The following is a 26,996-nucleotide window of genomic DNA, read 5'->3' on the forward strand; positions in this document are numbered from 1 at the left end:
CCTGGGGTCTAGCCAGGAGCACTACTCTTGTCCCTGGGTTTAGCTGGGGAGCAGCTTTTCCCTGGATCTAGCTGGGAGCACTACACCTGTCCCTGGATCTAGCTGGGGAGCAGTGCTCCTTTCCCTGGGTCTAGCCAGGGAGCATTGCTCCTTTCCCTGGGCCCAGCCGGAAGCACTGCCCTGCCTTCATGCCTGCCTCCTTGCTCCTTGGCTGCAGTCAGTACGACAACTGCCACAACACAGAGTTAACTTTCCACAAAGGCAAAATGCCCTTCTATTCCCCACTCCCCCAAGATGTATGCCAGCCCTTTCTGAGGAGGGTGGGAGATCCCCTTGATCAGGTATTCAGAGCTGGCAAAAGACAAGTGGCTGCATTGCATTCTCCTGCATCCAGCTGAACATGATAATTGCTTATTTTTAGAACTGCCTCTGGTGACAGGTCATGAGCAGGCTGAGAGGTAACTCCACAGAGAAGCTCCGGAGCACCCACAGTGTGTGCTAACCCATGTGCGCTCATGGGATGTGCAGGGACTCAGGCAGCATTTGGAAATTCTTGGGACCGTGAGCACTGAACTGAAATGCTTAGAGCCACTGTGCTGCAGATGGCTGAAGGTGGACAGAGGAGAGTCCCGGGCATGTAAGGACAGTAGGTCATACTCACAGGGGTGCTCCGCAGCCAACAGACTGCCCATGTCCATGCAGCCTGGGAGAGAGGGCAGGGAGGGGCGCTCTCCTGGGGGAAGAGGAGCAGCCCCGGGACTGGCAGGGGAGCCCCCACCCTCGCTCCTCTGGCACAGGCTCAGCCAGCCCACAACAGCCCCCCAGGATCCCCAGTGCCTGCCCCACCTCCTCCCACTGCTCCTCTCTCTGAAGCCGCCCCTGTGTGTCATCAAAGCCACCGGAGCAGGAGACTCCACACACCACTCCCTCCCTCTCGTCCCCTCCCAATGCACACCATCATCTTGCAGCCAGACAATGAGCATAGGACAGCTATTCAGAAAAGCGCGTGGCTTGGGAGGCTCAGGACATGTCCTGACGGCACCTGCAGGTTTTCTTTTCCTGGGGCCGCGGGCACTGGCGGTGCTGCACCTGCCGCGGGCCAGCGCCCTGCCTGTCAGCCGCATACCTGGGCGCTGGTGCAGGCCCTGGCCTGCTCCACATCCTGCCCTGCTGCGATTCTGTCTCCCCACTGCACCACCTCTCAGTAGACTCTGTGGAGCAAGGCTGTCCCTCCCAGACCTGCCATTTGATTTTCTAGCATTCTGTGGCCATGAAAGAAGAGAAAAACAGCAATCCCTTAACTCTCTGCTTACCTGTTTCCTTTTATAAAAAAATTCATGGCATGAAAACTTTTTTCTCCACTCAGTTAATCTTTTTGTTTTTCCACCTCCCCCTCGCCCCCCTCCGTGGTTTTGTTTTCCTCGTCCTTTTTTCCTTTCCCCTCCTCTTCCTCCTCCTTTCGTTTTCAAGACAGCAAACAGCAACTCTGTTCTTCTAGACTGAGTGCTCCGTGCAGGTAGGGGCAGGACCGCTTCTGCGCAGCGCTGTCCTTGTCTGGGATGGGGTCTGCCGGCGCTGACTGCAGGGGCTGCACACATGAGGCACACATCCCACGGCATAACCGCCAGGGTCCCTGGAAATACGGAGGGTGCACCCACTTCCTGGTTAGCGACTAACTTGAATTCCTGGGGCTGCTATGCTCTTTTCTGTGTTTACATGGATCAAAATACAGTACCAAGTAATGAGAGATATGAAGAGGGAAGCAGCTTGCCTTGCACTTGGTCAGATTCACACTATCCCAATTAAGAACACAGAAAGTGGACCACGGCATGAATTTGGCTTGTTGGAGCTCTCGTAACTTGGATGTAAGTTCATGTTTATCTAATGGGATTTTAGACTTTTATGTCTTCATACAAATCATATCTCATTAATTTCCCTTTGATATTTTAGCACGTTAGAGCCAGCATAACAAACACATTAAATCTTGCATGTGGTTAATCAGAATCCTAGACGTGAGCAGTGTGATGCCAATTGCTTTAGAATTAGTGAACTCTTGATGGGATGAGAGAGAAACTCTACTGCATGTGGTAAACGGGATACACTACGGTTTGTATGTCTGTATGTTCTGAGTGTGTTGTGAGGGAGATGTGTATGTGTCTGTGTGTGTGTGTGTGGAGGGGGGAGGTAGTTGCACTAATGCTGACTCCAAGAGGGTGTAGCATTCAGGAGCATTCTCGTGATGTTTACACCAGCACTTTACCCGACTTTCATGAAATTCGGTTTTCTAAATTCAATTATTAAAGATATTTTAGAAATATCCTACAACTTCCTTATACTAGTAAGAGACTTAAGCAATGCCATGCGGGTTCCCCATTTCCAGACTTTTGATGCCCATACTTAATCATTACACATGAACACCTATGAAGAACCTAAGCACACTCCAAGATAGGGCACACATGTCACTGTCCTGACACACCTACCATAATCGATGCATTCAGATCATACTTACAGTTTGTTCAAAGGGGGAAACAGCTTCCCTCTTTGTAACATGATGTAACAGACATTATCTCATTCAATCCTGCCTTACAGAAACCCTGTGAGGTAGAGGCAGAGAGAGCAGGTGTTATTCCCATTTTACATAAATGTAATTTGTGGAGTAATTCATAACCTAGAAATAAGGTGACAATGCATCCTGCTTTGCCTGGGACAATCCCAGATTACATTGTGCTTATGTAACTATGAGCATCTCCTTTCACTACAGCATCCCATTTGGGATGATAAATGCCATGGTTCCTACCAATCTATAATCACTTTTCACTTGTATCAGACTTTCAAAGTTCATGTGACCTGTGCCATGCCAGGTGGTATCTTGTGACAGTAAGAGGCAGTCAGGGCTAGAACACGGGTAAGGGCCTGGGTTGCAGGTCAGATCTGGTGCAAATCCCAGCTCTACCATGTCCCAGCTGTCTATCCTTGGGCTAGGGACTGGCACCTGAAAAGCACCACATTATAATTTATTATGTTTGCCACTTCATCTCATGATCCCTTATCATTGGCATCTTCTTCTTCTCTAGGTAGAAGCCTTTCCCTGACATCATCCAAGATGGCTCAAAGAAGCATTCCTTGTCCCTCTCTAGTTGAGGAGTCCGGCTTCCACCATTCTCCTCACAAACAGGCGGTGGTCTCCGCCTCTCCTCCCTCTTAGCATAGTCTGTTGACACTCCTCTCACTCTGCCTCCCTTGGTGCCAACAGAGTTTTCCAGCCTAGTGACCACTCCATGTTCTCCACTACATCTGAACTCTTGGTAACGCCAGGTCCCAGCCTAATGTCCAGATTCTTACTAGCACCAAATATGAAAGGCATTACATCCAAGCCGGAAACTCCCACTAAAGAAAGCAAATCCCAAGGTATGTTCAGATGAGAAGAGTGGAAAGGAGAGGAATCGATGATCTCAGAATACATGTACACCACATAGCAACTCTGCCTGCAGCCACGAGGGTCCGTTGGGAGATTCTGGAGCTGGAGACACTCTCTCACTCCACAGGAGTAAGTGGAGGATATGTGGCGAGAAAGGATTTGCTTTAGACAAAGGTCTTCAGCATTAGAACTAGATAAGGTTCTTGGCTTTTGCCCTTTCCCAGGTGAGACACATCGGAGGTTCCTGATTTTCTTAAAACCAGTTTGTAGGTTGAAAATAGTAAGTAATGTTTACTTCTTAGGATAATTGGGAGAAATTAGTGAGATAATGCATGTAAAATGCTTAGCCCGATATTTGGAACAAAAGCACTCATTGGATTTTCGTATCATGTATTATTGAGATTATGAGGATCTTAAAAATTTCATTTATTCCATTTTCTGACTTTATCATGTTTCTGAAGGATTCATGAAGGAAGACATGACTAAATGGTTTTAATTAACCTCCCAGACTTCCCAGTGCTTTTGGGCTAATTATTTCTGCTGGGAGGCAGTTACTCAGGCTCTAAATGCCACTCACAGAAGATTCCTAAATCCTTCCACTTACTTCCACACTGTTCTCTGTCTTCGGGCTGTGTGGCTCTGAGTGGTGGTGTCCTCCCTCAGGGAACAGGCTGCTCGGGTACCCTTCATCCACATGAGGCCTTGGAAATGCAGATGGGAGGTGGACAGGTGCAGCTCAGGCTAGGAGAAGGCAGCCTGGGTTTCAGCCAGTGCATCCAAACGTCCTCCATGCTGACAAGATCTCACCCCAGGGACCTCTGTGGGCCTAGCTGGGACCACATAATAGGTGCAGTGTGGAGCAAAACGGAAAAGAAGGAAGTAAAAAGAAATGAGAGAATGTGTGTTTTAGGCGGAGAATATTTTCTTGATGGGTTAGGTAGGAAGCTTGAGGTCCACAGAAAGCCACAAATGACCAAGTGGTGGAGCTGGGTTAGTGAGCTGCTGCCCGGGCAGTGATGCCGATAAAGGTACTTCAAATTCTGACATGTGCCCAGCCTCACTAAGGATGCCTTCATTAGATTTCCTGCCTTTTTTACTTTCCCATGAAACTGAGCAAGTTTGGCCGGATACGGTGGCTCACACCTGTAATCCCAGCACTTTGGGAGACCAAGGAGGGCAGATCACGAGGTCAGGAGTTTGAAACCTGCCTGACCAACATGGTGAAATCCTGCCTCTACTAAAAATACAAAAAATTAACTGGACATGGTGGTGCGTGTCTGTAATCTCAACTACTCAGGAGGCTAAGGCAGGAGAATCTCTTGAACCCGGGAAGCGGAGGTTGCAGTGAGCCGAGATCATGCCACCGCACTCCAGCCTGGGCGACAAAGTGAGACTCCTCTGTCTAAAAAAAGAAAGAAAGAAAGAAAGAAAGAAAGAAAGAGAAACTGAGCAAGTTTACTTGAGGTATATCTGTGAGAAGTGTGCTTTGATTTACTTGCTACGTGTTTGGGAGGGCTTCTCCCTCAATGGCAACTTAGACTGGAAAACACTGCAAGACACCATCTGCCTCAATCTCTGACAGACAGGGCAGTCACTCCATCAGAAAATACAGATCTATTACTTCTGCCTGTTTTGGAAATATAACCATACCATCCTCACAACTTGCTAAATTGTAATTTGTATATATGTGGGTTAAATTTCTATTTTATTATGTATCTTTTGTAGTCTATGTCTAATGCAGTTCACAATCCTCCCTTGGTCGCACTTGGTGAGATTGGTGAGAACTAACCACTAGCTGTGAACGACTAGGTGAGCGTCAGAGGTGACTCTGGGAGGAAACGGCCCCCTGAGATAAGACACAGGGTCAGGAAAAGCATAGGAGCTACAGAGCAGCTCAAAGGAACTTTCTCCAGATGGTTGTCTTCATAGTTTCAAAGTAATTGATTTGAATCCCCTTTAACAACCTTCTTTAATACAAATGATACAACTTTGTGACGGGAGGCAGGAGAGGTGCTATTACCATGAATCCAAGCAGTGACAGGTGACAACACAAGTGGCACATGGAATTATCACTTTACATGGTGAATGGGGTTAGGGCAGGGATAACCGACTTAGACTATATTAACCCTCATGGTGTTGCACAAAGTAGGAACTTAGTGAGTGTTTTGGATGATTTTATGGTGCAAGCAATTGCAGGCCTGGTTTCTTACAAGTGCAGTCTTGTACACAGAGATATTTGCAGGTTAAGAATGCAGGACTACCAGTTTTCAGTGGTGGTTTTAAAATCCTGCAGTTAAAAAAAAAGCACTTAATTGTTTCCCAAATAGAATCTCTCCATGCTGCTTGCGAGGTGATGTCTACCTCTCCTAAAGGAGCCTAGCCTGGCTTTCTGGTACTCCACACCGCGTGCTGGGAGGAGAAGGGGAAGACAATGAGAGGAGCCAGTTAGAGGAAGACTATCACTAATCCCCCAAATTATAACTGCTCATCCACATTCTTAACCCAGCCCCCTGCAAACCCAGGCAAAGACCAAGGTCAGCCAGTTTGGCTGTACTTAGAGGGGAGAAAAGTCAGGCCAAAGCCTAGCAGTGTGGAGGTGAGGGCATAGAATGGGCAAGAGGGGAGAGACAACTCTTCCTTTAAGCTACCTCAAGGGTACTCAGATACCCTTACTATGTGGTGAGTGAATTTTCAGCGTTACAATCATTTCTGAGTTGGTACAGTAGTGAAATTAAGAGAATCCATCAATCTAGATATAGCAGCACAAGGAAGTGATTTGGCAGTTTATGATGAACAGCAGAGGAGACGTGTTCTAGATATATTGAGAGGTTCTTGGAGAGAGCTTATGAATTCTTAGAGTCAAGTGCCATGATCATCTTAGGCCGGATTAAAATTATTTAGGATTTTTCTTGTTGTTAACATCTTTTAGGTTTAAATAATGGCAAGTAATAAAAGAGGCTTATTCATAGGGAGGTCAGTATACACTCAACATATAGTAAAAAGTTTAGGTACAGATGTCTAAGATTAGTACTTTAAATGATAAATTAAAATCATGCTCATGATGGTCCGTGATACTGGTAAGGAAATTAAAAGAATGTATATTGCAGGGAAAGGGAGTCTCATACATTGGGGATGACAGTTCAGTTGGAAGCCTTTCCTGATGAGTGATCTGGCAGTTGGAAGCCTTTCCTGATGAGTGATCTGGCAACATGTGCTAGAAATCTCAGAATTATGCAGAGACTCTAATCCAATAATTCTACTTTTACAAACTTACTCTAAGAAAGTAAGCACTGCATTATGTGAAAAGGTTTATCTATACGAGGTGTTCAGTATTAGAATTATTTATAACAGCAAAAATGTGGAAACATCTGACATGTCAATGGCAGGAAAGTGGTTTAATAAAGTCAGTCATGATGGAATACCAGGCAGCCATTACAAATCAAGCTACAGACAAATAATGACCTCAAAAAGGCTGACAAAATAGTAGTACAACAAGACAAAAGCGCATTTTCAATATGATCGTCTGAAAAATATAGTATTCTCTTTGCAAAAATGTAGGTGTACTTACAAATGCATTATAAAAGTTTGGAAGGATTTACACCAGAATATTAACCAATATTTTCATGTTATTTTAAATAACTTCCTAAATATCTGAAATATTCTTCAGGGAACCTAAATTACTTTGTAATCAGAAAAATTAGTTAAAAAATTAAAAGCATGCAAGTAATATCAACAAGATGATACACTAGGAGATCCCAGCTCTTGTCTCTCCAACAAATGCAAGAATTTAACAACTACTTGCCAACAAAAATAGCTCTGGGAATACTCCAGAGTACAATGAAGAAGCTGTAGGAACCCATTAAAGCAACCCCAAACCAAGGACAGCTGTATATAAAAGTGTTGGAAGCATTTTATCTGCATCACCCCACCTTCTACCCTGGCACAGCTTGGCAACAAAGGGGATCTTATTAGCTGTGACCTCTCTCTGTGGGGAAAAAGGAGAGCAGAAGTCTAGCAGCCTTCACCTCTGAGGACCTCAGCAGTTTTTGTCACCATCATGGACACCCACAGTTTTTATGACTGATGGTGCCCACAGTCTTCACTGATGTTGATCCCAGCTGATTAAGCTGCCCAGAGTCCAAGTTGTATCCACCTGGAGCTAGAGCTGTCACACCCCAGCTGGTGCCTTCATACTCACCAATAGGTGAAGGTCCTTCCCTACCAAAGCCAGCTCATAAAAGTCTGGAAGAGGTGACTGCTCCTTTGTGTGTAGATATAAATGCAAAGCTACAAGAAACATATAAAACCAATGAAACATGACAGATTTTCCAGTAACCAACCTCGAGGAAATGGAAATCCTTGAATTTCCTGACAAAGAATTCACAATGATTGGTTTAAAGAAGCTTAGTAAGCTGTGAGAGAATACGGTCAGACAACTTAACATGATCAGGAAAACAACATATGAACAAAACTAGAAGTTCAACAAGGAGACAAAAGTCATTTAAAAACCCAGAATTTCTAGAGCTGATAAGTACAGTGAATGAAACAGAAAATGCAACAGACAGCCTTAAGAATAGATTCAATCAAGCAGGAGGAGGAATCTGTGAATTTGAAGACAGGTCATTTGAGATTATCCAGTCAGGCGAGAAAAAGGAGAAAAAACAATAAAAAAGAATGATGAAATCCTACAGGATTTATAGTCCATAATCAAGCGAACCAATATAAGCATTGTGAAAGTATCAGAAGGAGAAGAGAAAGAGTCAAGAAGTTTACTTAAATAATTAATGACTGAAAACTTCCCAAATCTTGTGAGAGAAATGAACATCCAGATTAAAGAAACGCAAAGGACCAGCCTGACCAATCAACATGGAGAAACCCTATCTCTACTAAAAATACAAAATTAGCTAGGTGTGGTGGCATGTGCCTGTAATCCCAGCTACTTGGGAGGCTGAGGCAGGAGAATCTCTTGAATCCGGGAGGCAGAGGTTGCAGTGAGTCAAGATTATACCATTGCACTCCAGGGTGGGCAACAAGAGTAAAATTATGTCTAAAAAAACCCAAAAAAAACAAAAAAGAAACACAAAGGGCCTAAAATAGGGTCAACCCAAAGAAGGGTACAATGAGATACATTATAATCAAATTGTCAGAAGTCAAGAACAAAGAGCATTTTGAAAGCAGCAAGAGAAAATTGACATCACATATAAGGCAATGTGAATAAGACTATCAGTGGATTTCTCAGCAAAAACCCTATAGACCAGGAAAGAGTGAGATAACAAATTCAAAGTACTGAAAGAAAATAAAAAACCCTGCCAATCAAGAATACTATACCTGCAAAATTATACTTTAAAAAGGGAGAGATAAAGTCTTTCCCCAATAAACAAAAACTGAGGAAGTTTGTTACCACTAAACCTCACTTACAAGAATGGTAAAGAGAGTTCTTCAATTTGAAATAAAAACATAGTAAGCAGCAACATGAAAACACATGAAAGCATAAATCTCCTTGGTAAAGATAAATATGTAGACAAACACAGAATAATGCAACACTGTAGTATGTAAATTACTGTTAACCCTAACATAAAAGTTAAAAGATAAACATTTAGTAAGAGACACACAATGTACAAAGAAGCAAACTGACTACAAGAACACAAAATGTGTGGGAGGATTAAAAGTATACTTTTTGTGTATGATCAAAGTTAAATTGTTATCAACTTAAAATAAACAAGATATTTTATGCAAGCCTTGAAATAACTACCAAAACCCCTATAATTGATATATACACAAAAAACCCAAAACCAATCATTACAAAACATCATCAAATCAAAGAGAAAACAACTGCCAAACAGAAAACAATAAACAAAATGACAATAATAGGTACATATTTATTAATGGTTGCTTTAAATGATTATAGATTAAACTGCCCAACCAAAAGGCATAGAGTGGTTGAACAGATTTTAAAAAGATCCAGAAATATGCTGTCCACAAGAGACTTGCTTTAAATGTAAAGGTACATATAAGAAGAAAGTTAAAGGATGGAAAAAAATATTCCATGCAAATGGTAACCAAAAGAAAGCAGAGGTGATTATGCTTATATCACATAAAAGAGATATTAAGTAAAAAATTATCTTAAGACAAAGGACTGAGAAATGGTCAATTCAACAGGCACATATAATAGTTTTAAATATATATGCAACCAATATCAGAGCACCCAAAGTATATAAAGCAAATATTGACAGATCTGAAGGAATACATTTATAGCAATACAGTAATAGTAAGGTACTTTAATATCCCACTTACAATAATGGATAAAACATCCAGACAGAAAATCAGTAAACAGATGACTTGCACACACTATGGACTAAAAAGACCTAAGAGACATGTACAGAACTTTCTATCCAACAACAAAAGAATACAATCTTCTCAAGCACACATGTAAGGTTAGATCACATGTTAGGCCACAAAACAAATCTTAACAAATTTAAGAAGACAAAAATCATTACAAGTATCTTTTCCAAGAGTAACAGAATGAAACTAGAAATCAATAAAGTAAGAACATGGGCAGATTCACAAATATATAGAAACTAAACACATTTTTGAACAGCTATTTGTTCAAAGAGGAAATCAAAGGGAATTTAAAAATTATCTTAAGACAAACAAAAACAAAAGCACAACACAACAAAACTCATACAATGCAGCAAAAGTAGTATTGAGCAAAGTTTACGATGATAAATGTCTACATTAAAAAAGAACAGAGATCTCAGGTGAACAAACCTAACTACACACCTCAAAAAACCAGAAGAAAAGAACAAACTAAGCCCAAAGTTAGCAGAAGGAAAGAAATAATAAAGGTAAAAGCAGAAATAAAACAAATAGGGAACAGAAAAAAATTAACAAAACTAAGACTTGGTTTTTGGAAAAGATAAACAAAATTAACAAACTCCTGGGCAGACTAAGAAAAAAAAAGGAGTCAAAATCATAAATGAAGGAAGAACCATTACAATGGATGCTTCAGAAATAAAAATGATCATAAAAGACAATGAAAAATTACTATGCCCAAATTGGATAACAAAATAAATGGATAAATTCCTAGAAATATGTAACCTACCAAACTGAATTAGAAAGAAACAGAAAGTCTGAACAGGCCAATAACAAATATGGAGATTGAATCAGTAATCAGAAAGTTCCTAACAAAGAAAGGTCCAGACCAGGTGGCTTTCTAGGTATATTCTACCCAACATTCTAAGAAGAATGGATACCAATTATTTTAATTTTTTAACTCCTCTAAAAATTAGAAAAAAAGGGCACACTTTCAAAAACTCCTTTCGCGAAGCCAGCATCACCTTGATTCCAAATCAGACAATAATAGCACAAGAAAAGAAAACTACAGGCCAATATCCCTGATGAACATTGGAACAAAAATCCTCAATAGAACACTAGCGAACTGAATTCAACAGTGCATTAAAAAGATCATAACACCATGACCAGGTGGAATTCATCCCTGGGATGCAAGGATGCTTCGGCATATGCAAATCAATTAATGTGATACAACACAATAACTAAAAGGAAAACAACCTCACGATCATCTCAACAGAGGCAGAAATAAAGCATTTAACAAAGTTCAACAACCATTCATGATGAAATCTCTCAACAAAATGAGTACACTAGGAACTTACCTCAACACAAGAAAGGCCATGTATGAAAAGCCAACAGCTAACATCATTATTAAAATAAAAAAACTTTCTGTCAAATATCTGGTAGAAATGGTGCTCATTCTTGCCATTTCTATTTAACATAGTATTGGAAGTTCTAGCCAAAAAATTAGACAAGTAAAAGAAGTTAGAGCATTGTTGTGGGAAGTCAGGGACCCCAAATGGGGGGACCGGCTGGACTCACTGCAGAGGAACATAAATTGTGAAGATTTCATGGACATTTGTCAGTTCCCAAATAATACTTTTATAATTTCTTATACCTGTCTTTACTTTAATCTCTTAATCCTGTTATCTTTGTAAGTTGAGGATGTACGTCACCTCAGGACCACTGTGATAACTGTGTTAACTGTACAAATTGATTGTAAACCATGTGTGTTTGAACAATATGAAATCAGTGCACCTTGAAAAAGAACAGAATAACAGCGATTTTTAGGGAACAAGGGAAGACAACCATAAGGTCTGACTGCCTGCGGGGTCGGGCAAAAAGAGCTGTATTTTTCTGCTTGAAGAACACCTATAAATGGACGTGCAAGTAGGGAAGATATCACTAAATTCTTTTCCTAGCAAGGAATATTAATATTAATACCCTGGGGAAGGAATGCATTCCTGGGGGGAGGTCTATAAACGGCCACTCTGGGAATGTCTGTCTTGTGCAGTTGAGATAAGGACTGAGATACGCCCTGGTCTCCTGCAGTACCCTCAGGCTTACTAGGGTGGGGAAAAATTCCACTCTGGTCATTTTGTGGTCAGACCAGTTCTCTGCTCTCCAACCCTGTTTTCTGTTGTTTAAGACGTTTATCAAGACAATACATGTACCGCTGAACATAGACCCTTATCAGTGGTTCTGGTTTTTCCCTTTGTCCTGTTCCCTCAGAAGCATGTGATCTTTGTTAGACCCTTATTAGTAGTTCTGTTTTTTGCCCTTTGAAGCGTGTGATCTTTGTACCTACTCCCTGTTCTTACACCCCCTCTCCTTTTGAAACCCTTAATAAAAACTTGCTGGTCTGAGACTCAGGCAGGCATCACGGTCCTACCAATATGTGATGTACCCCTGGTGGCCCAGCTGTAAAATTCCTCTCTTAGTACTGTCTCTTTTTATTTCTCAGCCAGCTGACACTTATGGAAAATAGAAAGAACCTACGTTGAAATATTGGGAGCGGGTTCCCCCAATAAAGCATCCAAGTTAGAAAGGAAGGAGTAAAATTACCTCCATTTTGAAACAGCATCATCATATATGCAGAAAACCCTACAAACACAACAATGACAACAACAACAACAGCAACAACAACACACTGTTAGTACTAATAAGTGAATTTCATAAAGCTGCAGGACATGAAATCAACTTACTAATCAGTCATGTTTCTATCCACAAATGAGCTTATCTGAAAAAAATTAATAAAATTCTCATTCCTAATAGCAGCAAAAAAATAAAAAATAGTAATAAACTTAACCAAAGAGGTGAAAGTCTTATACACTGAAAATTATAAAGGCAATGATGAAGGAAATTAAAGAAAATACAGACTAATAAAAGGGCATCTCATATTCATGAACTGGAAGAATTTATGTTATTAAAATGTTCATACTACCCAAAGTGATGTACAGACTCAATACAATCCTTATCAAAATCCTAATGGCATTCTTCACAGAAATAGAAAAAACAATCCTAAAATTCATAGGGAACCAGAAAAGACCCTAAATAGCCAAAGCACTCCTGAGCAAGAGGAACAAAGCTGAAGATGTCATACTTCCTGATTTCAAAATACAATGCTTTACTAATCAAAACAGCATGGTACTGGTATAAAAACAAACATATAGAGCAATGGAACATAAGACAGGCCTAAAATAAATCCAAGCGTCTACAGTCAACTGATCTTCCACAAAGGTGCCAAGAATACACAACAGGGAAAGGAGAGTCTCTTCACAAAATGGTGTTGGGACAATTGGATTTGCATGTCAAAAGAATGAAATTGGACCCCATCTCATAACATATACAAAAATCAACTCAAAGTGGATTAAAGACTTAAATGTTGACTTGCAACTGTAAACCTATTAGAAGACAACACAGAAGAAAAGCTTCATGACATTAGTCTGGGCAATGATTTTTGGATATGATGACAAAAACACAGGCAGCAAAAATAAGTGGGATTGAATTAAACTTAAAAACAAATCTGCACAGAAAAGGAAATAATCAACAGTGAAAAGGTAACCACTGGAAAAAAATTTGCAAATCATATATTTGCTAAGTGGTTAATGTCTAAAATATATAAGGAACACCTACAACTCAATAGCAATAATAAAAACCAAACAAACATAAAACCCCGCAAAACCTGATTTAGAAATGGGCAAAGAACCTGACTACATATTTTTCAAAGATAATAGCAATGATCAACAGGTCTATGAAAAAGTGACCAACAGGTCTATGAAAAATGCAGATCAAAACCAGAATCAGATATCCCCTCTTGCAGAGGCTATTATCACTAAGATAAACAATAACAAGGGCTGACAAGGATGTGGAGAAAAGAGAATCCTTGCTGGTGGGAATGCAAATTGGTACAGCTAGTATAGAAAACAGTATAGAGACTCTTCACAAAATTAAAAGCGGGACTATCATTCGATCCAGAAATACCACTTCTAGGTATATAACCAAAGAAAATAAAATCAGTCTCATAAAGAGAAATCTCTGTCCTTATGTTTATTTCAGTGTAGTCACAGTAGCCATGATATGGAAACTACCCTAATGACTGTCAATGAATAAATGAATATATGAAATACATATATGTATATATGTGTGCATATACACATGACACAGTTTTCAGTGTATCCCTAGAGTCCTTCCAGACAATCACTGCCCCGTGCATTGCAGTTGGTTGCCAAAGCCCCACCTGGCACCCAGTGTCCCTCCACCCTAACTCCACAATTCGCCCCATGCCACTGCCTAAGCGCATCATAGTGTCCCTGTCTCCCCATTACACACACACACACACACACACACACACGCACAATGAAATATCATTCTGCCTTTAAAAAGAAGGAAATTATGTCATTTCCCACAACATGGATGAACCTGGAGGACATTATCTAATTGAAATAAGCCAGACACAGAAAAAAACAAATACTGCATGATCTCACTTATATGAGGGACCTAAAAGGGAGAGAGTAGAATGGTGGTTTCCAAGGGCTGGGGATAGTATGGTGGGGAGAAATGGGGGGATGTTAGTCAAATGCTACAAAGTTTCAGTTATGAAAGATGAGTAAGTTCTGGAGATGTAATACACAGCAATGTGACTATAGTTAACAGTGTTATATACTTGAAATTTGCTATAAGGGTGGCTCACACACACAAAAAGAAAATGGTAACTATGTGAGTGGTGTATGTGTTAATTAACTTGATTGTGGTGATTACTTCACAATGCATACAAATATAAAAACATCAAGTTGTATACCTTAAATATATACGGTTTTAAATTACCAATTATCCCTCAATAAAGATAAAAAAGCATTGTGTGTTGCATTACTTATATTTACTGCAAATAGAAAAATTGTGTCAAAGTCCATCTGTGTAAGAATCTAAAATATAAAAAAAACTTGCACAGTGAAGTATGTTTTCTTTTATTTCCTGGATCTGTTTATTCCATTTATTAGTAACAGTGCATTTTTTCACACAATAGTCTCTTTTACTTTAACTTAATGCATATGTAGTAAGAAAGATTTCCTATCCCACCTAGCCTTTCAGTATTTAGATGAGGATAGAACAGATACCGTGTGACACCCCTCTCCACTGCTTACTGTGTGTACCAAGAAGGCAAAAAGCAGCTCACACAAGCCTAACCTGGCCCTCTCTTTCTCAGGCTTCTCAGGATGCCCACAGCACGTGCGGGGGAGCCGGATGCAGGAAGAAGCCAGGTCTGTCTTCAGGAGGTCACAGCCAGCAGGGTACAGTTAGGATGTGCCCTGATAAAGGGGAACACAAGGGGAACTCCAGGCAGTGGGGGGATGGGGACACTATGGTGCACTCAGGCAGTGGCAAGGGGGCAATACGTGGAGTCAGGATGGAGGAATACTGGGTGCCAGGACAGAGCGGGGCTTTGGCAACCAACTGCAATGCACGGGGCAGGGACTGTCTGGAAGGACTGCAGGGATAACTGAAAGCTGTGCCAATGCATTAGCCATGAAACCTAAGAAACTCAGTACATGTTCTCCCTCTGCTCACCAAGAGTTTGCATTTATCTTGTGGTACTTTTTGGTTTTCTAATCTACAGTAATTATGGACTGCCCTTTGTATGCAGAGGACTAACTGCTATGGCAGACAAAGATGTGTGTGGATAAAACCCTTGCCTTCAGGCACTTACAATCAGTAAGGTTATTTAGCCAAAGCCTCAAACAATAATGCAAATCGTATTATATTTCAATATAATATGATTTCTATGTGTCTTTCATCTCTCTGGATCTCCCTCAATGCCTACCAGAAAGGCGTTTCAATGCTCAATAAGAGAATGCTCTTATTCTTTTGATGCTATCTTCATTATTTATTGTTTCAAAGGAAATCCAGTCGTTTCAATGATTTTTCAGTGTACACCCAGCTTCTTTCTGACACAGAATATTTGTATTAACAATTCATAATTACATAATCTTTCCATTCATTTAATGAATCCAAAGGTTTTATGCCAGTTATGTGCTTCGACAGATAGTCTGTGATAAAATATCTCTAGAAAAGTTAACTGTCTTGCCAAACCCATCATCTAATAAGGGACTTCTTGTCTTCCATCTATTTTAATTGCACCTTACACTGATGTTAAATGATATATGTAAGTGAACCTCATCTTCACCCTGAAACACACAATTCAACATCATTTTTCTGAACTAAATACAAAAAATAAGCAATACATATGTGCCTCCTTTTTTACTCACTTGAGACAATATAGACATTTAGGTATTCACATATCATTGAATTCATTTGGATCTTTGAATACTTGAGCTTCAAATTCCATCTGGCTCTGTAAAAAAAGGTACTCAATTTAGTATGGATTTCCAAAAAAGGTAGAACAACACAAAATATTCTGTATGTCTCCTCAGTGTGTGTAGAGACAGGATAACTGAGGGTGAGTGGACATTGAGAACTTCTGGTTCATGCATTTCACTCACAGATCTCATGACTACACTCAAAAAACAGTGCTTGGTTCTGTGGCCACAAAGATGAGCAAGACCAATTGACTGAGCTCGCCAAAAGTCTCCAGCTTGGTGGCAGAGACTGTCCAGAAACTGGAAAGAGTCAGTCAGGGCTGCATGGGCTGTGGTAGGGAAAGGCACATGGTGGACTATGGGAGTCCAGGAGGACCAATCAAGGCACAGCCAGGCCTTGGTTGGTAACAAGGCACTCTCTGGAGCAAGAAGGCTGTACTGAGAGCCGAGGGGAGGGGGATGTGGTTCAGTAAGGCAAGAAGCCAAGAGCATTCACGGGATTTATTCACAAGGTGGGAGGGTGACCTTGCAAAAGCAGATTCAGGGGTAGATGGGAAGAAGTGATAGTAGTTAGGTATTAAATGTGGACAATTATTTCAAGAAGCTAGGCTTTGAGAAGGAAAACCATTATACAAGAAATAGAAGTAATAAGTGTGAAATTAAGGTAAGTTCTCTCCTTTTCTTTCCTTCTTTCTCTCGTTCTTTCATTTTGCTTTTCAGATGGGACAGTTTTGAATCTTTTAAAATTCTAATGGGAAGGTTTCACTAGATAGGGAAGAGATTGAAGATGTGGTATAAAGATAAAGGTAAATGATGAAATAGTTCCTGAGTCCATCCATTTCCACCACCCCACCATCCATCCATCTCTTCCATCCATCCACCATCCATCCTCACCTCCACCATCCACCCCTCATCCATCCATCCACCATTCCATCCACTCCATCCATCCATCCATCCACCCACCATCCATTTATCTACCATCCATCCGCCCCTCCACTCATCCATCCCTCTTCCATCCACCATCCATCCACCACTGACCTCCACTCCATCCATCCATCCATCCATCCATCCATCCACCACTCCTTCCTTCCATTGTCCCTCATTATCCATTCCATCCATCCTCATCCATCCATCCAACCATCCATCCACCCATGTATCTATCCATCCACCTACCTCACCCCATCCATCCACACCCCGTCAATCAGGCCACCCACCCACCTCATCAGATCCATCCGTCCAAATCCGTCAAATCCCTGTCCGTCCATCCGCTCCGTCCGTCTGTTCCATCCGTCCATCCATCCATTCCATCCGTCCATCCATCCGTCTGTCCGTCCACCATCCACTCGTCCATTCCACCTCACCATCCATCTTCCTTCCACCATCCATCCATTCCATCCATCCACCCCGTCCATCCACCATCCATCCATCCATCCACCACCACTTCCATTCATCCGTCCATCCACCATCCATCCATCTATTGCCCATCCATGCATCCACCATCCATCCATCCATCCTGTCCATCTGTCTATCTATCCATCCATTAAATCTATCTATCCTTTGTCCTGTCCATCCATTCCATCCATTCCACTCATTCCATCCATTCATCCATCCACCACCACCCTGTCCTTACCTCGTCCGGTCCGCCGTCCGTCATTCGTCCGTCCGTCCATTACATCCACCCACCCATTTGCCCCATCCATCCATCCATTCATCCCATCCATCCATCCATCCATCCATCCATCCATCCATCCAATCCACACACTCATCCATCCATCTACCCACTCACCTCAACCATCCATTCATCCATTCACCCATCCATCTACTCACCCATGCACCCACATCATCCATCCATCCATCCATCCATCCATCCATCCATCCATCTATCCATCCATCCAGCTGTCATTACTAGACACACACCATGTGCTACACACAGGGTGTGGGGAAACACAGTGAAACAAAGACTAAGTTCCTGGCCTCAGTGAGCTGACATCTACGTGGTAAGACAGATATACTTAGGTGATAAAAAGCGCTGCTAAGAAAAAGAAAGAAAGCAGGGCTAGGGGATGAAGAGGGAGGATTGTTAAGATGGTCAAGACAGGGCTCTGTGAGGAAGTGGCATTGGAGCAGAGACTGGATGAAGTGAGAGAATGAGGCCTAGGAGAGTCTGGGGAAAGGGCTTCTGTACAGAGGCAGCAGCAAGCGCATAGGCATGGAGGAGGCACATGAGCCAGCTGCTGTGGCTCCAGCAGCAAGAGAGAAGGGAGATGATAGGATATGTGGGTGGAGAGAGGGAAATGGCCCACTGGGTCCACTTCAGAACCCTCTGGGGGGTTTTGAGCAAGGGAGGGGCCTGACAACATTTGCATTTTAAACATACTGGATACTGTAGAGAAAAGTCAGTAGGGGATGACAGTGGAAGCCAGAAAGCTAGCAATCTAGGCTAGGTAACATATGACAGTGGCTTAACTTAGAGTGGTGGTGAACAGATGTGAGGAGAAGAGGCTATATTCAAGGACATATTTTGGAGGTGTAGCTAATAGTGTTAAAAGAGATAAATTAAAGATGGCCCCTAGGTTTTGACTGAACAACTGGGCATATGTGCTTGCCACTTAATGAGACAGGGAAGACTGAGGGAGGGGTGAGTTTTGGGGAAAAGTCAAAAATTTGTTGTGGAGATCTAAGTGGACATGTTAAGTAGGCAGCAGGAGATACATGCTAGGGCTGGGAAGAGTGATACTGTTTCTATATCACATCACACCACCTGCCTCAATCTTTCAGGGATGCCTTGTCACCTTCAAGACTAAACCTGAGCTCCAAGCTCCACAAGCTGTGCTTCTGCAGCCTCATCGCCAGCCTCAGAGCACACCAAAACCTCATCCAGTGCAGATGCATCTGCATCTCCTGTTCCATCTCTCGCTCCATCTCTCTGTCTCTCTTTTGTGCATACATGATCCATTGCTCAGATTATTTTTTCCCATCTGACCTGGCTATTTTGTCCTTTGAAAACCAGTTATTCTGATAAGTTCCCTGCCCTGCCAGCCATTTACCAGTCCTCTCATACATCTGTTTAGATGACCTCTTCTCAAGTTCCACAACACTCTACACATATCTCTATGACTCTGGCACCAGGGTACCCAGGGTATTCCACTAATAAGTGGGTAAACTTGGACAAGGTGCCTAAACTCTCCAAGCCTTGGTTTCCTCATCTGGAAAATGAGGCTAATATTACTACCTACTTCACATGGTTGTTATGGGGATTAAATGAGGCAATGTGAGGCTTAGTGTTTACAACGTTGCCTGGCATAGATGAAGCACATACACGTAATTAAGTATCATTATAATAATACATATCATACTCTTGTGTAATTATTTTCACCGGAAAATATGAGCCCTTGAGTAAAATCACTGAGCCTTTCATCTGTGCTCCTGGCAAACATTAAACCTCATTAATTGTTTCTGACATGAATGAGTTAATGAATGAAACATAGCACCAGGCCACAACAGTACCATGAAATGAATCAGCAGGTTATTCAGTGCGCTTTCTGTATTTAAAAGACATTCTTTCTGGGTGGACAGGATTTGTCTGATCCACTACCCATTAAATCAAGAAGTCCTGGGTTGTTCTACATTGTACTTTGGTTATCATTTAGGGAAAGTTATATCAGTACCTTTGGATCAGGAAGACATGGCCCAAAGGCCTCCAGTAGAAGAGTCTCTTCTCTCACAGCCAGTTCATAGTCTGCAAAAGACAGTTTCCCATCATGGTCATGATCCTAGGGGAATGAGAAACATGTTAGGCAACAACTAAAATGATTACTGCAAATACATGCTCTTTTCATAGTCAAGAGTTAATTTTTAAAAATGTATTAGGCTGGGGACGGTGGCTCAGGCCTGTAATCATAGCACTTTGGGAGGCTAAGGCGGGGTGATTCCTTGAGGCCAGAAATTTGAGACCATCCTGGGCAACATAGTGAGACCTCATCTATATTAGAAAAAAAATTAGCTGGGCATGGTGGTGTGTGCCTGTAGTCTCAGATACTTGGGAGGCTGAGGCAGGAGAATTGCTTGAGCCCGAGAGTTTGATGATGCAGTGAACTGTGATCATGCCACCGCACTCCAGTCTGGGCGACAGAGCGAGACCCTGTCTCAAAAAAAAAAAAAAAGAAAAAAAAAAAAAAAGAAAGTGCTAGAAAAATACGAGGTTGGGCGGTGAAATTGAAAAGAACTATTAATATTATAATGAGGAGCATAATTTATGTGTTTTATTTAAGCAAGCAGGGAACTGAAAATTATTATAATTTAAATTATTTCTAGCCCATATCTGGCCCACAAATTTTAATGAAAAACTTGACATTACACATATTTACCATTTTCTTAAGTGTAATTTCAACCAAATCTTTAATTCCTTCATCAGGGTCTTCCTCAGATGGCTGTTTGAGAAGGCTGTTCTTCAACATGTGAAACATTTCCTCCTTTGAAATGAATCCATCACCATTCAAATCAAACACTTCAAAACAATCTTTTAAAAAAAATAACAAATTATGAATTTGATGCTATCAGTAAGGTAATATTTTCTCTGATAAAGTTTTCAGGGTCAAGTTCTATCTTGATGCTGTACCAACCCCACAGGTCTTCGTGCAGCCTGATTCCATTGTAAGTGTCAATGTATACTAGGATATATACAATAATCTTTAGAAAATATTTCCTGACTCTCAATTATGAAAAAGCATACCAAGGAACAGTAACTTGAATATCTTCACCTTGAAAATCTTGGAAAACTGATTGAAATATGGCTCATAAGCAGAGTTCATCAAAATCAACTGAGAGTTAATTAAGAATAAGAACACTGGAATCAATATTCTCTAGTTTTATGGTTACAATTCAAGTAAAATCTGTCAAATGCTTAATACATAAATGTATATGTACATAATTAGCATGTGTAGTAATGCCTATGGAGTCTTCATTGGCATAAATTACTCCTCGGAATCACTTGAATTTTTTTTTTTATTAACTTTCTTTCATATTTTATTGACTTGAATTCATTCCATAAAATAGGCCGGTGGGATTCGAACCAACTAGCCAGCCAACCAACAAACTCACTTTACTGTCTGGGTTGAAGGACACTGATTTAAGTGCTTTAGATATGTTATTCATAAAGTACAAACCAATAGGACAATCTGCAATCTTACATTTCATTTTTTCTTCCAAAGATCCTCGAAGAAACAGTGATAATCCATGAATCCACTCCAATACATTTACACAGCCATCATTATCTTTATCAAAACCTCGGAATACTAAAGGGAAAGAGGTTAAATGGAACACCTGTCCTGCATGATAATTCTCAGTAAAGAATCTACATTGGCATCACTCACTTTTAAAATTAAGAGAACACTTCAGTTTGTACAGTCCAATATTCTCTTCTCATTTGATGAAAGAGGAAACTAAGACATCATAATATCATGAAACTGTTTTACTAAACATTCAATTTTTAAAATGTTTTTGTGGGAACAAATACAATTCTCAATGTCTAAGTATATTGATCATTAATTAATAATAAGTATGTTGCTATAAAATAAGTTGATCATATTAATTAGATATGTTAAATATACTAATATAAATAAAATACTTTATATTTTTGTTACTCAAGTCATTACTTGATGCATAGAATTATATCTTGTCACGGAAATATTTTCTGTGATGGAAAGAATTTAAATGTCCTTTTAAAACTACTCTATTTATTACATTTATTAAGTAGAAATCGAAATGTTTTAGGTTTTCTGATATAAGGTAAGAGAAAGGTAGTTAGTCAACATGACTTTGTCATTAGTATATGTTAAATATACTAATACAAATAAAATACTTTATATTTTTGTTACTCAAGTCATTACTTGATGCATAGAATTATATCTTGTCATGGAAATATTTTCTGTGATGGAAAGAATTTAAATGTCCTTTTAAAACTATTCTATTTATTACGTTCATTAAGTAGAAATCGAAATGTTTTAGGTTTTCTGATATAAGGTAAGAGAAAGGTAGTTAGTCAACATGACTTTGTCTTCTTCTTAAATACACAAAATAAAGCTGATATTACCTCCTTTTCTGTGATCTTTTCAAAAGTAAATTTGTATATTCCAATGACACTGGGAATGCAAAACACTAAGCTTCCTACCAAGAGGATATCCAAGCACCAAACCTTTTTTTTTTTTTTTTTTTTTTTCCCCAGTTATGGCTGGATTTGGCTAATTTGAATCTTGCGTGTCTCTTACCTCTGTCCATAATCATGTCATCTGTCATTCCAAATGTCACATGCAGGATGTTTCGAAATGCATTACGATCCAGTCCAATAACCAGACCTTGCCTCTCTACTGCTCCCACCAAGCTATAAAAAAGCTTTATAAGACAGTTCACTTCAAATTTATTAACTGAAAGAATAAAATAGATATAACAAAAGTGAATCTTTAATCTTTAAGTTCTAACTTAAATTTTGCAGTAAGTTTACTGACAAACAACATCAAAGACATCAAATAGGTAATTGTCAATAGAAGACTCTCCTGTTTTGAGATTAATGACCCTTAACTTAATAGAAATTAAAGAAGTAGCATACCCTCCAAACAGGAATTCTCATGTTTAGGGAAAAAATATGAAAATGTTAGCAAAGTTACTGGAATAATGATAGTGGTGTCAGATTCTAAACTCTACAAGGCTGGTAGAAATATGACTCAAAATAAGAATGGTAAGATTAAAAAATGGTAACTTTTTCTCAATATTTTTACTATGGCATTCATGAGATTTACAACTTCTTTTCCCTGGAAATAGATGTCAGGTTCATGAGAACTAGGTAACGATTTTCATTTCACTTTAGGCTTCATGAATTCATAAGCCAGACTTTGGAAACTAGAGTCACCAGTTTTCCAATAAAAAGCTTTAAAGCATATTTTAGCACCCAATATGGCTCTTCTTGAGGATTATGTAAAAATTGACATGCAAGTATTCAGTAATAGTTTGGAGGAAGGACATTTTTATTTAAAGGATATATACACACACAGATACTTGCTCATACACATTATTGTATAAAGGACCATGGTTATAAATACCGAGTTAATTATTTGTGTTCCAATCCCCATTTGAGAATGTAGGTGGAAGGGTTATTGCCTGGTCTTGATAATATAAAAGCCCAAATACCAAGTATGGGAGGAAGTTGGGGAAAATTTATTTAGAAACCAGAGAAAACTATGATTGAGCATTTTAACAAACAAGGACAAAACCTGCATGTGTATAACAGAAGAGAGCATCTAGGAATGGAAAAATCACACCTCATCCTAGAGGTCAGTACAGGCTTTTGTGAGATATCTGGTTTGGAGAACCACATTTAAAGAGAAACACTAAAAACTTTGGGAAAAAAGATTCAGCAAATAAACAGTAGGAAACAATATAATGGTTATGATTTTAAAAACAGCTGTTAGTCACTGGAAAGCAGTATGATGGCGCTTCATAAAAATTAAACACAATTATCGTATGATCCAGGAACTCTACTTCTAAATACATACTCAGAAGAACTGAAAGCAGGAACCTGCACAACAATGTTCATAGTGTCATTATTCACAACAGTCAAAAGACAGATGCAAGAGTCCATCAATGGAGGAACGGATAGACAAAATGTGGCGTATTCATACAACGAAGTATTATTCAGCCTTAAAAAGGAAGAAAATTCTGACACATAGATGAACATTTATGGACATTGCACTAAGTCAAATAAGCCAGGCACGAAAGGACACATATTGTATGATTCCTCATATATGAGGTACTTAGTCAGATTTATAGAGACAAAGTAGAATGGTAGTTGCCAGGGGCTAGGATGAGGAGGGAATGGTGAGTTAATATTTAATGGGTAGAGTTTCCACTGGGGACGATGAAAAAGTTCTGGAGGTGGATGTAAGCACTTAAAATGGTTAAAATAGTAAATTTCATGTTACATGTAACCGCATATACACACACACAAACCTCTTAAAAAGCAAGAGCTATTAGTGGTTGGGGAAGAAAAACCTGCATGAAGAATGATGTACTCTGTTCATGTATATAAAATGGTAGTAGAGGGGATGTTGGTTAGCCATTTTTCCATCTCAGCTGAAATAAAAATTTTAAAAAGTTAGTTTAATTTATTACCCAAAGGATCAAAGGTTAGCCATAAGAAAACTTTTATTGCTAAACATTTCTTAAATTCTAGAATACAATATTAAATGAAACTGAAGAAAATTCAAGAACAGATTTTCATCTTCTTGGAATGCTCTAAATGTGTCCTGCAGAACATATCTGTAGAATGGTGCATGAACTAGATGCTCTCTTAAGATCTTTCACTCTTCTTTGATTCTACAAAATTTATCCATTGACTCTTGATAGTTTTATTGTCTTGCAACTAAAACAAAATTTAACTTTAGGGGAAAGTTCTTCTGTTAAAGAAAATTTAAAATTATTATAATACCCATGACTTATAACTATTTCTATAGACTGTAATAATCATCTAAGTTTGTAAGACTCATTAAAATTTTTTTAGTAAATAAAAAAATCAAGAGTAGACTTTTTCCTGCCATATTTTTAATTATCTTTAAAAATATACACTCACCTTTTGATTGTTTACAGAATGATTGTTTGCAATGCATTCAAACTTACTGAACAGAGGCTAACTCAAATTCAAACTTATGGAAAGGGACAAAATCAGTATTGTGTATAGCAGCTATTGCATTGTTTTTGAATATTTATCAAAAATGTTTACTAGATGTTTACTAGAAGAATACCTATTCTTCTCCCAGAAATGAAAGTGTTTTAAGAAAAACAATAACAGAACAAAACTCTCATCAGAGTATAGTAGTCATAATAATACCTTAAATTACAGGATTTTTTTTCCTAGACATTTTAAGATGCTTACACATACCATAACATTCATTTACGTCACCATCCCACTAAGAGAGCATTTCTTACCAGGTATTAAATCAGATACTAATGATAATTAGAATGCACTAGATCTTATGATCTCTAAAACTACATCAACATGTTTATTCCTTCTTCTTTGAGCAATGCAGATATTTGGGGAATTGTTGCTTCTGTTTCTTCAAGTGACCAGTAGATTTGCAATGAACACACAACTTCTAAGTTTGCTCGACAGGCAATATCTTCCTCATCTAAACCATACCCACGGTTTCCTCGCTCAAGTGCAATTATGTTTTTCAGTCTGAATATAAACTCAAAGTTTCCTATGAAATTCCAGTACCACCCTTTCAAATGCGAGATTAGAGCACGTGCTTTCAAATAGGGCTCATCTTGTCACCTGCAAAGTCTCCTTTATCTTTCAACACTAGGGGCCACAGGAAAGTGGGAGTCTAAAGTTGGGAATCCATTCTTTACCGCGTGTTTAGTTGTGCTGAACTCTGGTTTCCAAACAAATCTTGTTCTGAGGCACAGATGAGATGACACAACTAACATCTCCTAAAGATGTTGAGAAATTGAGCACCGTTTTCTCCTATGGGTCTCTTGGTAAGCTTCCAGAACTTGTACCTGCGAGTGTATATGCGAGCTAGAAAGCAGGGTGAGTGCACGTTGGTGGTGGTACTTTTCTTGAGACCAGTGGGTTTTAGCATTTATTTTACACCTCACTGAGGCTAACATCACATGTTTCTATCAGGTAAAATAAAAGGCTTGGAGAAGCAAGTAAATGCATGTGTGGGAGTGTAGGTAGCACTAGAGGTGGAGGCCTGGGTTCCTAAGATCAAACCCAAGGAGCTAGCACCCCGGGGATTCACCCACTGACTTATGCCTAAGGGGCCGGAGTGGAGGGGCGGTAGGTAGCCCACACAGGCCCAGGAGGCCGGAAGCAGGCAGAACAGCGGACCCTGGCACCGGGTGGGACCCAGGTTCGGTCCAGGAGCCTCGACTTGTCCAGCACTAGATTCTTACTTACAATGCTTGCAATTTTTAGCTAAGGTGTCTGTCAGCTTCTGCAGCTTCTTGCGGTTCATGCCTGGCCCTCAGAGAATCGGGCCGCGGCGGGGGTCTCGGGGCGCACGGCTGCCGAGACTCTCCCGGGACCCCCGCGAGCCCTGGTGCTGGGGCAACGCGGTGAGGTCTCCGTCACTGATAGCGTGCGCTGCCCTAACAGACAGTGTAGCCAAGGCAACGGCTCGATCCGCCGCGGATTGGCTCCCAGGCTGCCCGCGACGTGGCCATGGCAACAACTGAGCTCCGCCCATCGGCTCAACGGCGGCGTGCGCTAGGTCCTGCGTGCGCGGTGCTGCCTGCAGGGTCCCAGCTGGCCGCCTTGAGGGCTGTATTCTGATTGTGGACGTTGGAGTTTAAATGTTCAGTTGTTGCTGGCTTTTGAGTTCACAACCTTTTTGCTTGATTGCAGTGTAAATCATTAAAATCTGAAATGTGGTGTGCACGCTGTATGAGAGGTGTTTCGGGTGGTGAGCGTCACGCGTCAAGGGGAGGCCTAAGATCTTGGACATCCTGGGGGCTGGAGCAGCGTCACAAAATAGGAAGGGTGCTGTCCAGAGGACTGTCTCGCCGGGCCTCCCGTCGTAGGGCGAGGAGCTTGCTCTTTGGGCGGAGCCACGCTTAGGCTGTCAGTCTTGGTGCGGTAACAGGAGGCAGTCTGTCACCTGAGGTCTTCAAGCTTTTAGTTGTGTTTCTGAGAGCAAGGGGAAATTGGAATACAGCCACGGGTTGTCTAAGGATGGGGATGCGTTCTGAGGTCACAAGGAGATTTCATCAGTGTGTGCACATCACGGTGCACCGACACAAACCTAGATGGCCTCGCCTACTGCACGCCGGGCTGTATGGTACAGCCCATTGCTTCTGGGCTGCACACCTGCACAGCAGGTCACTGCGCGGAATGCTGCAGGGAGCTAGGACAGAGTGCT

At 40.6% G+C, this 26,996-nt stretch overlaps 1 protein-coding gene across 6 annotated transcripts; it reads right to left on the reverse strand.

Annotated features, from left to right (window-relative positions):
- Nucleotides 1–1,293: 1,293 nt before the first annotated feature.
- EFCAB1 (EF-hand calcium binding domain 1) lies at nucleotides 1,294–26,205 on the reverse strand. 6 transcript variants are annotated; one of them, XR_650596.3, is made up of 9 exons: nucleotides 26,036–26,205; nucleotides 22,350–22,505; nucleotides 21,273–21,377; nucleotides 20,451–20,602; nucleotides 19,752–19,856; nucleotides 16,033–16,118; nucleotides 4,023–4,159; nucleotides 2,510–2,594; nucleotides 1,294–1,633 (listed from the first exon to the last, which is right to left on the reverse strand). XR_650596.3 is itself a non-coding variant. In XM_009213011.3 (7 exons), the coding sequence occupies exons 1-6, from the start codon at nucleotides 26,091–26,093 to the stop codon at nucleotides 16,059–16,061; spliced, it is 636 nt and encodes a 211-aa protein (XP_009211275.1). In that variant the 5' UTR covers nucleotides 26,094–26,205; the 3' UTR covers nucleotides 5,475–5,827; nucleotides 16,033–16,058. The 6 variants fall into 6 exon arrangements, 2 of the variants coding, with proteins under 2 accessions (XP_009211275.1, XP_009211274.1); XR_650595.3 differs by having other exon boundaries at nucleotides 4,023–4,244; XR_001905520.3 differs by having other exon boundaries at nucleotides 4,023–4,248.
- Between the last annotated feature and the right edge of the window lie 791 nt (nucleotides 26,206–26,996).

The sequence above is a fragment of the Papio anubis genome, chromosome 8 (genome assembly GCF_008728515.1).
Source record: "Papio anubis isolate 15944 chromosome 8, Panubis1.0, whole genome shotgun sequence".
NCBI classification, from domain to species: domain Eukaryota; kingdom Metazoa; phylum Chordata; class Mammalia; order Primates; family Cercopithecidae; genus Papio; species Papio anubis.

Coding starts and splice junctions, on each gene's coding strand:
- EFCAB1 (XM_009213011.3), bottom strand. CDS start 26,093: ATGAACCGCAAGAAGCTGCAGAAGCTGACAGACACCTTAGCTAAAAAT. Junction 21,378..22,349: donor TGACATGATTATGGACAGAG/GTAAGAGACACG, acceptor CTTTCCCTTTAG/TATTCCGAGGTTTTGATAAA. Junction 16,119..19,751: donor CATGTCTTCCTGATCCAAAG/GTACTGATATAA, acceptor CTTTTTTTACAG/AGCCAGATGGAATTTGAAGC.